Source organism: Drosophila persimilis, unplaced genomic scaffold, assembly GCF_003286085.1.
Source record: "Drosophila persimilis strain 14011-0111.01,24,50 unplaced genomic scaffold, DperRS2 tig00000000-arrow-pilon, whole genome shotgun sequence".
Classification (NCBI taxonomy): Eukaryota; Metazoa; Arthropoda; class Insecta; order Diptera; family Drosophilidae; genus Drosophila; species Drosophila persimilis.
The window spans coordinates 19,475,123-19,488,476 of NW_020825288.1; the positions used below are offsets into that span (position 1 = coordinate 19,475,123).

The 13,354-nt window shown below is 36.3% G+C and overlaps 2 protein-coding genes across 7 annotated transcripts in view; both read right to left on the bottom strand.

Moving 5' to 3' along the window:
* The window catches only part of LOC6591733 (unconventional myosin-VIIa), a 51,137-nt gene extending 50,029 nt beyond the window's left edge, over positions 1 to 1,108 (bottom strand). For all 5 annotated transcript variants that reach the window (XM_026990896.1, XM_026990893.1, XM_002016775.2 and 2 more), the window contains exon 1: positions 1,022 to 1,108. The gene's annotated coding sequence lies outside the window, so the exon portion shown is untranslated. The remainder of the gene's footprint in view (positions 1 to 1,021) is intronic.
* A 5,345-nt stretch (positions 1,109 to 6,453) lies between these two features.
* Positions 6,454 to 11,446, bottom strand: LOC6592131 (casein kinase II subunit alpha). 2 transcript variants are annotated; one of them, XM_026994668.1, is made up of 2 exons: positions 11,286 to 11,446; positions 6,454 to 8,347 (listed from the first exon to the last, which is right to left on the bottom strand). In XM_026994668.1, exon 2 carries the CDS (start codon positions 8,212 to 8,214, stop codon positions 7,204 to 7,206), a length of 1,011 nt encoding a protein of 336 aa, XP_026850469.1. In that variant the 5' UTR covers positions 8,215 to 8,347; positions 11,286 to 11,446; the 3' UTR covers positions 6,454 to 7,203. The 2 variants fall into 2 exon arrangements, with proteins under 2 accessions (XP_026850469.1, XP_002016812.1); XM_002016776.2 differs by having other exon boundaries at positions 6,454 to 8,343; positions 11,286 to 11,327.
* Positions 11,447 to 13,354: the final 1,908 nt, after the last annotated feature.

The window sequence follows — 13,354 nt, forward strand, 5'->3', positions numbered from 1 at the left end:
TTTTAAGTTTGAATGAAAATATATTTGTTTCCTTATTTTTAAGTTTCTATTAGTTATATATTTAAAAGAAAAATAAATCAAAAATTCTTAATAAAGTCACAAAAAAGTTATGCTAAAAAGTACACAATTTTTACTTTGTCAAAATAATTATGCCAAACTAGTGTAAACGTGGAATCTATTTTGTGACCCGAAATCGATCATAAGCTGCGCCCACAGGTATTCTTTTACAATTTTCCCATTTGGGTATAGCTTGCGTCGTTGGTCTTGTGGGAGCAAGGACGTGACCACACAATTATTGTATATTTGAAAAGTGTGCAATGTAGGTACATATGTAGATACATATATTTAAAATGCGTGTTAATTTTCGATATAAAGCCATATGCTGAAAAAATCGCATAGCATTATTCATAATTTACGTACATATGTGTGTACACATTTGGTTAGCTTTGGTTATTTTTAAATTAAATTTTAAAGGTTTATTTTTCCCCATACAAAATGTAAACATAATTATATTGTTTTTTTTTTTGTATCAGCAGGATTGGCGCGTGTTTTTAACATTAACTGTACTCTCAATAGGTATGATATGGTGATGTGTCGCAAAATAATTGCTTAAATTCCACTTTGGTGGCACAAACGAAATTTCAGAGCACGTCAGCTGAAGGATAAAATGCACTGTATACACATTAGCGCTCCCAAATTTGTTTCATTTGAAACTATAAATATTGGTTTATGCAAATACGTAGATACAGACATATACATATAGTAAGTTCTACGATATCGTCATTATCAAAAGGTTTAGCATGAGCGTAAGAATCTGAAACAAACTAAATGTATCTACTCATCACATTTGCATGGACATATCATCTGCATATGTACATAGTGTCAGTAAACAAGTTTTAACAAACACTGTTATCATACTCCTCACTCTTTCAAGAGATATAACAAATACAAATGTAATCTAAAGAAAATCATATTTATACAATCGCATTCTTAAATTTATTATTGATTTATTAAACTGCACCTGGATTTTGGTTTCCGGGTTAACTTATCCTATATTAAGGGCGGGTCTTTTCGAAAGATAAAATATATGTTAGATCGAAGCACCAATAAAGGTATGATTGTATATAAACACAACTATTCTATTTCTGATTTTTTTATAGCGACATTCACAAGACTAAGGCAATTCCCATTAAAATTCATATATATAAAACATGGTATTTTTAAGGAAATAAGTTATCCTCTGTTGCAAATTACTATAACAAAAAAATCGAAAACATTTGGATTGTTCGATATTTTTTTAACGGTGCCTTTGCCTTTTAACCTTTTTCACAGAGGGAACGTTGGGAATTTTTGAAAGATGTGAAACATCGATTCTCTTGGGCATTATCCATAATAAAACAGCCGAACATAAAAAATCATACAGGCTCCGGTTTTTATTTAAATCTGCGGATTACATTTTCAGCCAAAACCTGTTTTATCGTTTAAGGTGCTCCAGTTTTCACAAATTTTTGTTATTATTCAGACAGGCTCCGTTTTTCACTTACTTTTGCGGATGACCGCTCGAATTGGCTCTTTTACTTTTCTTATTAAGGGGCTCCCGGTTTCACAAATTTTTGGTATCGATAAGTTTCAGTTTCTCATTGATTCTGGCAAACAACAACAGCTGACCTGGTTGCTTTGAAAAAGTAGCGGGATAAAAATGCCTTTGTATTTTCAATTGATTGTTTTGAAGTTTTGCAGAAAGCGCGCAAGTTAAGAATAAGTCCTTACCCGGATTTTCTGTTACGTGCATGTTAGAAACACAGTCTGTACTGTTATGCGGCAACATTTATTTGTTTTCAATGTTCCGATAACTAAATCGGACTGCGACAGCTGTTTGCACCAAAATGAGAAAAAAGGTTGCCCTGACCATTTAATTCCGAGCCAAATTTTAGGTTGATTAGGTAGATTTAGGTAAGATTAGAATTTCTTATGTAATAATCCGTTTATGTTTTCGTTTTGAAAAGTAACAAATCTGTCGGATTGTACAAATGGGAGCCGTAATTTATGCGATTTCAAAAGCAAATCGGAAAACTTTTGTGAAAGTGAAAAACGGAGCCTGGCTGAATATGTTTAATTTTCTCATCGTTTTTTGCAATCATGAACAGCTCAACTGGTGGCTTCATAAATATATAGATAGGAAATTATTTGATAGCATAATTGCAATGGTGGTATAACTACAGTTTGGAGATGCACTTATTTCTGTTTTTGCAAGATCTTTTTTTAAACGAGCCGAAAATCCCAAAAAAAATTTTCCACGATTTTATTCCATTTAGCACGGTACAAAATAACAACATAACTAGATAAAAATACACATAGCTCACAAGCAACTAGAAACCATACGAAAACAAGAAAGAGCATTAAGACAATATGTACATATTTGTTTCTCTTTCTTTTTTGCTGGTATCCAGAGGAAAAATATCCAAATGAAGAAGTCAGAGTGGTTCCAATAAATTTTTTCCATGTAGTTGCGTATATATCTATGTTGGCAGCTTATAGCGGGGTGGAAAACGCAGCTAATACTTAGCTTAACCGTTTAGCTGCGGTGAGCGCCGTATCGGTAGTGGACTGTGGATCGTAGATTGTAGATGGTGGAGTCCCTCCGAGCGCGTGACCTAGTTGGGACCGGAGTGCCCGGACTTGGCACAGTACGCGGCAATTATTAACTGCAGGCCTGAACAGAAATGTTTTTATATTTTGTGAACTATCAATGTTTGGTCAAGACATTTTTTGTAAGACTTTCTAATTATTTACCCAATTTCAATAGGTTTTAGAGATGAAGAACCAATGACCTAATTTTGCACACGACCAATGTATTTTTTACACGGTTTTTTCAGGAACCATTCTACCGTGTAAAAACAGAATTGGGTGTAGTTGCTGTTAATGCCTTGCACCGTGCCATGGTTCCCGGCATGGCTCTTACATATGAAACTACTTCCCCGCTAGAGAATATTTGTCCACGAACAAACCTTAAGAGAAAAGAATAGACGCAGTCCAATTTGGCTATCGGAACGTTGACAAAAAAATATAATTTTGGGCATAACAGCACAATTGTGCTCGTAACGTGCGCGTAACAGAACATCTAAGTAGGCACAGCTGTATACCACATATTTAATTAAAAATGTTGGTGCTAAAAATTAAGTTTTTGACTATTAGAAATTTAATATTCAATATACATTCTGTTACTCACCGTTTGTCAGACATGTTAAGTACACAGCGGTTGCATCTAAGTTGCCTTGACCCTCCTAACTCGCGCACTTTTTGCTTCAAAACAATCAATGGAAAATACAAAGGCACTTTTATCCCGCTGGATATTTTCAAAGCAACCAGGTCAGCTGTTTTTGTTTGCCAGAATCGATGAGAAAAAGAAAACATATCGATGACAAATATTTTTGAAAACGGGAGCACCTAAAATCGAAACGTTTTGGCGCCACTAACGCATTCTATAGAACTGTTTTTTACCTTTGCTCCATTAGTTTCCCCTCCCAGAAATCTTTCTGTCACCATTTCGTACACACCGCGGCTATTAAACTTAAGGATTATAAAATTTCGTTTATATAAGATGTATAAGCTGTCTGGCTTGCAGTCAGATTTTTCTAAGCATTCAATTTTAAAATCGTAATTTTCCATTTGTAACACTCTATGCTATAAGAACTATAAGAAATGTAAGCTCAACTTTAAGCTAGATCCTAAACAATTTTTTAATTTTGTTATCTCTAAACATAGTTCATTACAATTCAGTCCCGGAGATCCCGAGTATGGTGCCCGCGGTGTCGGACGTAGCATCAGTGGTGTCGGAGGACATCCTGGATGGCTATGTGTCCGACGAGAGCGACCTTGGAGCGACAGAGGACGGAAGAAACCTGAATGGTGGACTTATAAACGGGGGGAGCTCCGGAAAGCCTCCCGAAAACTCTTTAACAAAGATTAGGCTGAGAACGTTGAGCGGAACTGGGCCGAATACAAGTTCAGTCAGTGAACTTATAATAAAAAACTTAGGAAAGCCAAACGCGCCTCCTGGCGTAAGTTCTGCAGCGAAATCGAGAACAACTCAGAAGAGAGTTGCAGAGTTTTCTCGAAGAAAACACCCACCCTGGGCTACTTAAAGAACACCGACCAGTCGTGGACTACGTCTAGCGATGAGTCGCTAAATCTTCTCCTAAAAACTCACTTCCCTGGCTGCGATGAAAACAGACCCAACTACCATACAAGTCCGCGGGGCCAGGGGGCCCAGCCCAAATGATTCACGCTGGACATAAAGCCACTAATTGGCTCAAAAGGATATAAGAGGGAGTATTCCCCCATGGATACATCCCGGAAACCTGGCTTCATACCAAAGTCGTCTTTATTCTCAAGACAGGCTCGCACACTGCCCCAAAAGATTTTAGACCTATTAGTCTATCGTCTTTCCTTCTGAAGGCGATGGATGGGCTTCTGGGGTTGCATCTCACGGCAAGTATTCCGCCCAACCTAATCTCAAACTCCCAGAATGTGGAAGAATGTCTATCGGAAGGAAGCCTAATCGATCAGATGCTACAATGCAGGACGGTTGAGGCATCACTGAAGACGTCAACGTCCACCAGTTTGGTCAGCAGAGCACACCGCAGGGCGGAATCCTCTCACCCCTCCTATGGGTGTGGCTGCCGCGTAGTGTCGTATGCGGACGATGTTGCTATAGCATTCTCCGGAAATTTTCCGCAGACGTTGTGTGAGTGCATGACAAGTACTCTCACGAAGATATCGAGATGGGCAAACAAATGCGGGCTAGGACGAGTCAACCGGTCTAAAACCGAACTTGTGCTTTTCACTAAGAAGTACAAAGTTCCGGTACAGACTCCCCCAAAACTCTGTGGGGAAGCACTAGCTTTTAGCAACAATACCAAGTATCTTGGGGAATGACCCCGTATATAGTTAGGTGGCTATATACCGCCATCATACGACCAATCATGCTCCATGGATTGGTAGTATGGTGGCCAGCCCTAGACAAAATAACTTGTATCCACAGGCTCAGTAGAGTTCAACGCATGGCAGAGCTATGCACAACTGGTGGGGTACGCATTACTCCAGGGGAAGCCCTGGATACCGTGCTGGACCTCCTTCCCGTAGATCTCATGGGAAAGAAGGTGGCAACACTTTCTGCTCACAGAATGAGAGAAGCCAAACTGTGGAAAGCGTCAGCTTAGGCACTCGGGAATCCTGACGAGACTCCCGCAATTACCTGAGAGGACAGATTATTGTATCCCTAGTGATCACCACTCTTATCAGAGAGAGAGCAGGTAGTGGTGCCTTTGACTACGTGTAGGCTTCTTACGCAGGAAATATTCGAGCAGTCTCGAGATCGATATGGCCTCATCGATCGAAAAAGCGCTCTGCAGTTACCCGAGCAATCGCGGGACACTGGCGGATAGACACTGACGCCTCTAAGCGGTCAATCCCTCACAATGACTTCTGCAGGAGTTGTAGCGACGAGGAAGAGGAGGAATCGGTCTCCCACTTCTTCCGTCATTGCCCAGCCCCTGGAAATCGTCGTCTTCAGTTTGGATGGGACTGCCCCTAATTTGCAATAGTGTTGTGTTGCTCATGAGTGAGTGAACAAAAAAGAGTTGTTCACTTAAGTGAGCACTGGTAAGTTCAATACAAGTATTTTTCTGTCTGGACCATCTAACTTAAACCTCGTTTCATCACTAAAGATGACATTTGATTTATGTGATTACTTCATGCGCGCCGCTGTACTAGTTTGGTTTGGGCACCCTCGAGGTACTCTTAAGGCAGAAATAGTTATGCACAATTTTGTTTTCTTGTTACCCATATGATCCTCAATTTGTCCGATATTCATGGAATGAACCACATTAAGTCACTGTATCTGGCGTTTGCACCGGATACCGATTTCCTTAGTATAGCTATACCTATTTTAATGCAGTTTATATGCCAGTTATTTCGTCTCGGCTTCATCGCTTCCTTGTCCATCACCAGCCTTGCTAGTCCAAATTACACTTTACCTAAACAATTCTAGATGATTTAATGCACAACTTTACACAATTACGCGCCTTCATCCATATATATATCTTAAATTAACAAATGTAACAATATATTTATTGCTACAGTACCGTTATAAATATTAAAAGAGAAAAAAAAAATAGTGTGAGGACTACTTTCAAGTAAAGTTTATTTTCACAATTAAATCGAAACTGCATACTGAAAATTTGGGGATGTTTTTCTAGTTTTAGAAAAATTTTATGCAAATTTAATATTTTGGATGACACATTAACTAACAAAAACCCCACACATGCTAGAATCAATATTGCTGAGCGATTAATAGCCAAACTGTAAGAAAGAGAAAACAGAATATCTAAATAATAGAATATCACATGCAATTCGATTCTCCAGAATTTACGGACAAAATACATTGAACAGTATATTTTAACTGTTTTAATAATAATATTTAATTACATGGGTACAAAACATATACTTTACTCCGTCTTTTTTTATTTATTAGGGCATAATAAATATCCTTCAGCTCAGAAGCAACATTTATAAGCTGATTAAAATTTCAAAGATATTAGCTTAAAAAAAAAAAACAATAAAAATTGTATTTCACTTGCATGGTCTCCAGAATTAGTCTATTGAAATTGATACTGATGGTTAACGGAAAATTGAAGATGAGTAAATTTAGTTATTGTGGGCGGACCTTTTGTTGAAATTGTAAAATGTTAGTTGTGACTTTATTAATGAAATCAAATTCGATTTGAATATTTTTTACAAAGGAAACTAACATTTTGTTGTTGCTTTTATAATTTTATGTGTAAATATATGATAAATATAATGAAGTGGCGCTCTTGCATTTTATACGCAAATATACTTTAGTATTTGCTTCCAGTTATGTTTTAATTTTTTTATTTCGATAGTCAATTTTAGAGTCGGTTTCAAAACAAACAAAAATGATCATCCCCACTTTTATCATATTTTACAAAACAAGTGGTTTTTAATTTTTGTGGAACAGTGTCAATTCGGTGTATATTTTCTTCTCGAACAAGTCGTTAACTCGTGATTTGTTTGTAGAATATCTGAATTTTTGTTCGCCTCTTTCTGATTCAACTTTTTATTTATGTTAAATGGCTGACATCTCGACCTCGTCAACTCCATATTTAGATTTTGCTTGACTTCTTATTGCTGATTGTTTGGATTCATTTGTCCGTTGACAATGGGTAAAAAATATGGGTGAGCCATAGCTTCGCGAGCGGTGAGTCGGTCAACATGATCGTAACGCAATAGTTTATCAAGAAAGTCTAATGCTTCAGGAGAAACTAGATGTTGGTTGTCGGAATGAACAAATCTTTCCCATCTCTTTCGTGAGTGACGCTGTAAAATGTCGTGAAATCGCGGATCTAGGTCAATATTGTATTTATCTAAATATGCGTAGAGCTCTTCAGTGCCCAACACCTTTGCAATGCGTACCAGTTGGTCATAATTGTCATGACCATGGAAGAACGGCTCTTTTCGAAATATCATCGACGCCAGCATACAACCCAAGGACCACATATCAAGTGAATAGTCGTACATCTGATAATCGACAAGAAGCTCAGGTCCTTTAAAATATCGCGATGCCACCCGCACATTATACTCTTGGCCTGGATGATAAAACTCAGCAAGGCCCCAATCTATAAGGCGTAACTTCCGATTTTCATGGTCTATCATTACATTGTGTGGCTTTACATCTCGATGCATAATGCCCATGCTGTGACAGTAGTCAAGCGCCTTAAGAAGCTCAAACAAATAGTAGCGAATCTCGTAGTCTGTTAGTGTTTGGTAAAGTTGTTTAAAATCCGTGTTATTGACGTGCTCAAATATTAACGCTGGGGTGCGAGAAACTGGATCCTTAACAACTGCTAGCAGTGTTATGATATTTGTTCCACCGCGTAAATTCTCCAGAATTTTAATTTCACGCTTGATCTTCTTCTTTTTCACAGGTTTTAGAATTTTGACAACACATTTTTCTGTGGTTGTAATATTAATAGCCTCGAAAACCTCGGAATACTTGCCACGCCCAAGTTTCCGGACCAATTGGTAATCGTCTTGATTGCCCCAATCGACGACATAATTTTCGTAGTCCCAATATTCATCTGGTTTGTGCGCATTCACATCTGTGTATACACGGGCGGCACTTGGTAATGTCATTTCCACTAATGGTTTGTCCTTTCGCTGTACCTCTTCTGCAAACGTTAGTTGTATGGAGAGCCGTGCGGCTTCGTAATATTCCTCAGGTTTGTATTGATTGCTACAAACAACAATATTGTTATTGTTTGACTGTCTGAAAGAAAAACATATTTTTATGTTTTATTAACAAATTATGTCACCAAAAAAACAGGAAGAGGAAGTTACAACATCCCCAAGTATGTTCTACCCGTACGCTCTAACTAAAATTATAATAAATAATATGAATGCTGTAAGGTATGCGGTTAGATTTAGATTCATCATACGCCGACAGAGCACTTTTTATACCCGGTACTCAAAATGAGTATAGGGGTTTATTAGATTTGTGGTGAAAATGGATGTGTGTAACGTCCAGATTCCGATCCCATAAAGTATATATATTCTTGATCAGCATCAATAACCGAGTCGATTGAGCATGTGTATTATAAGTGTATTTTAAAACTTCGCCCCGCCAACTTCCGCCCCCACAAAGAACGAAAATCTGTGGCATCCACAAATTCAGAGATACGAGAAAACTGAAAACGCAGAATCGTAGAGGATGACCATATCTTCTAGAGTGCAAAATCTGAACCAGATCGTATTATTATTATATCCAGAATCAAGAAAACAATTTTCTAGTCAAAACTAGACGAATGCATTTTAAATATAACAAAGCGTCAAATAATCACTTACAGAGCGCGATCGATGAAAAGGTTCAGGATCGTCCTGAAAGATGGGATATTCTCTCTCTTAGTAAATGATTCCATACTGGACACAGCTCCTCTGCGAATAATTTCTTCATACTTGTTTGTATTCAGAGCTGCAGCTCTGATGCTATCTTAACATAATAATTACACCGATCCTGAAGATCGTTTAATAATAACACCATCTTTCCTTTCGTTATTGCTAAGATTGGTACCACACAATATTAATTAATTACTAATTAAAAAAAAAAAACGTTTTAATTGTTTTGTTATTGAATTTGTTATTAGTTTACAAAAACAAATTAACTTATGGAAAAAATGTATTTTTGGTGGTAAAATGTTGTTTTTCTATTTTAATTTAATTTTTCCTTCCGTTGGGTAAAAATTACCGAAAAAGTGTTACAAACGTGTGGTTTTCAAAATTATTTGTTTCTAAATATGATACGCAATGATATGATGATACGTAAAACCAAATTAGTATAAACCATAGCTCGCACATAACGGTCAACACTTTTTCCCTTTGCTGTCTGGTCACGGACGAAACAGAAAAATACCACGCACAGACGGTCTCTCACCGAGCAGAACACTTTTTGTCTCTTCGCTTGTGTTATGGGCTTCGAGAGACAACTTAGAGAGACACTAGTGATCAAGCGGTCACAGAAAAAGTGTCGGTAGATGAGCAGAACCAAACAAGTGTTAGAGTAAAGTTTTTTTTAGTTTTTTCCTGTTCATGTTTATTTATTCATGTTTGCCGCATCTATTGGGGTTATTGTATTGTGAGATGTATATTTTTTATATATTCGCGAGTTTTCTGCAAACAGATACGATGAAGAAGAGATGTGATGATAATGGAGGTTATACCCATTATAAATTAAATTCATTTTAAGAGCCAATAGTCAAACAGCATACTATTCACAAAGGCAAGTGAACTGCCATAGTTGCCATAGGCACCAAACCTACAAGCATACATACGCAAAAGACACTTTTTTCGTTCGCTCGCGACAAATTTCTCAGTAAAAGACAGTAACAAAAGAGAAGTGAAAAAATCGGTCTTTGCTTGTGGGAAGAGCGACTTAAGCAAAACCGATTTAATCTGATATTTTCTGTCTCTTTTCTCAATGTGCCCGTAAATGAGAGGTTTTTTTCAGAAACGCCGAAAGTGTCAACCGTTATTTGCGAGGTCTGGTATACAACTTTGTTTGAAATTGATAAAGCGACAACAAACGAAGGGGAACGTTGTGAGTTGCTGCTGCAACCGCAACTCTACATTTAAACCCGATACATAGTCAGTATGCCTACATTGAGCGACCAAGAGTGCGTGCGGGAGAGACAGAAATCGACAATCTGGTAGATATGATCATTCTTTATGAATGTGCGTTTTTAGTTAAGTCAATATTGTGGATGCCACAGATTTTCGTCCTTTGTGGGGGCGGAAAGGGGTGGGGAAAAATTTTGAAATACACTTGTGCAGGTTCGATATCACTAGAGTATGGATACCAAATTTGGTTGCTCACTTTTAGCGATAGGCAAAGCCGACTTTGAAACGTGTGTGTTAGAGAGAGACAGAGCGAGAATTAAATTGTCTTCATCATTCTGGCTATAATAATCATACGATCCTGTTCAGATACTGCAGTCTTGAAGATATTTTCATTCTCTACATATCACAGAAGTCTGGATACAAAATTTCTCTGAGCAATAGGCGATCATAGGGACGGACAGACAGACTCGACTATTGATGCTGATCAAGAATATATATACTTTATGGGGTCGGAAACAATTCCTTCTGGATGTTACATACATCCACTTTTACCACAAATCTAATATACCCCATACTCATTTTGAGCATCGGGTAAAAAAATAAAAATTGAATAAAAGTTTGATTGGGAAAACCTTACGCTAAAGAAGTCAAACAGGCATGAAATTTCAGAGTGCGGTTTTTTTTGTCGCTGGGTGTATATCATATAAGGAAACAATTTTTCGACCGATCATTTCTATGGAAGAACTTGGTATACGGGCCATCATTTGGGCCCGTTGTAAAATTTCCGTCTAACTAATTAGGAGCCCATTTGCTTGACTTCCAGTAATCATTTTTTTTAGTTTTCTAGTTACATTTCCTAAATCAATAAATTGATGGCAACACAGTTTTCGGACGATTTGTGCCAGAGACTCTCATATTCATTATTCAATGGAAATTCGAGTGTCATAAAAAGAAAGTATAATAATGTCTACAGCGCCAGTAAATAAAAGTTTATATTCAATATAACAATTTTTGTATCCTAATATACTAAACGAAATCTGTTTAATTGTAGAATTGGTCTCAAATTAAAAATATTCTTATTCTCAACAACGTACCCAAATGTATAAAACTTGATGTAATTTAACCTTGGTGGCTTCGATGATGGTTTATTGATATCTCTGCAACCCAGAGAGGCGATCGTCGGTTGCAATAGTGGTTTTGAGAAGTAGGCTAATTGACGCTGCACCCCGACTACGTTCCATAGACGATTAATGTTCTAATATAAGATGCAAAATAAAAAATGTATTTAGTACTAAAACCTGTTTTTTATAAAAGAAATAAGCAAAAGGTTAGATATGTAAACAATTAACGCATTATATACATATGTATATAGATATTTATACATGCATGTGACAAATGAAAAAAAAAATATATTTAAGCAGAATAAAAGTATGCTTTCAATAACATATACTCCATTCAATAAAAAGCAACCTGCATTTCAAGCTTGAAAAAACACAAGTGTAGGTATATGTATGTATATTAATGTATTTAAGTCGGAAGATTTAATGCCGCATGAAACACATTAATATATGTATGTATGTACATTTACGCCAGAGTATAAAAATACATACACATAATCGAATGACATACGCATGTATGTATCTCTGTTGGTAATACGAAAACACCACAGTTGTTAGTTGTTTTCATCATATAACAGAGCTTTTAATGGATACTCACGTCGTTGCTAAAGGCGTCGCCGTGTATAATGTCCAAAAGTTTTTTATTTTATGGTTAACCGCCAATCATTACCGAATGAGTTCTGCATAATAAGTAATGTGGCTGAAAAGAATAGACGGTAGTGTCAAGAAACAAATTTAAGAAAAGAATTCGGAACAGCAGAATTAGAACAAAAAATTGGTTCACGCATATTTACATGGTAAATAAATTTTGAGATTTTACCTTCCTAAGTGGTTTCCAATACTTTTTTGCTATCTTTTACCAAATTTTGCGACCATTAAAAGTTCTTTGAGATTAAATATTGTCTAACTTTATAAATGCAAAGGGAAATCCAACGTGAAATACATTAATCTATATACGTTGGACATTCGAATAATAGATGGTCGTGAACATAACTCTTTCAGACCTGGAACGAATTGCTTGCATTTTTACTATTAATTAATTTAAATAATCAAATTATATTGGCCGGTCATTTAGTCGTGTGTTTGTGTTGTTGCCTTTTGTAAGTTAAACTTTTCATTGTTGTTAGCTTACTCTGTTTTTATAACTGTTGCACTTCTATCGATCACTTCCTATCAGCATAATCTTAACGTACATATGTTCAAAACCCCACAAGGGCCTTACCTTATGGCTTATAATTTATGGATTACTTAAAATAAAAAAAGAAACTGAAGTACTACAGTCTCACAGTAAGACACATTATAATGACAACCACCCTTATAATTACACTTATACAACTTTCGCCCTGCGAATACATATACAAATTAATTTTCAACGAGCGGAAACGTTGTGACCGGCGGCAAGAACCGGGTATAAAACCCGGTCCTCAGTTCGTTTTTTGTTTTCATTATTTCATCTTTTTAGAATACTAATATAAGAAATGTTTAACATCTGTTTGACAATATATTCAAATGCCGCATTTTGCCGTTTACGAACGACACCTTAAAAGACCTAACATAATTAATGTACCTACATATGTAAATAAAAAATAAAAATATGAAAAGTCAAAATTTGTAAATAATATACCACCAAAATTATTCACTATTATTCCTGTTCCAGATATCAGCTATTTAAGTTATGTGAAAGAAGAAGTCACTCTGAAAAATCCGCAAAAAGATACGAGATTAAAAAATTCTTTAAACAATAAATTGATTAAAAAAAACAGATAAATTATTTTTTAAATATTGTTAAGCCCAAAATCTATGGTTCCCAGCGGAAATGTTGTGTTGAGTAGTGTTGTTAGTTACATAACTCTACTTTAATGGTATAATTAATATTGGTGTGCTAATTTTATTATGTTAAATTAATATTATCGTGCTATTTATTATATCATATATTATTATTTTTTCTTTATTATGTATTACTAGGTGACTCGGAAAGCGTTGTTTTGCCATGTATATTTTGTTTAGGTGTTCTATCAGCACTGATGACAATAGCGGGATTGTCA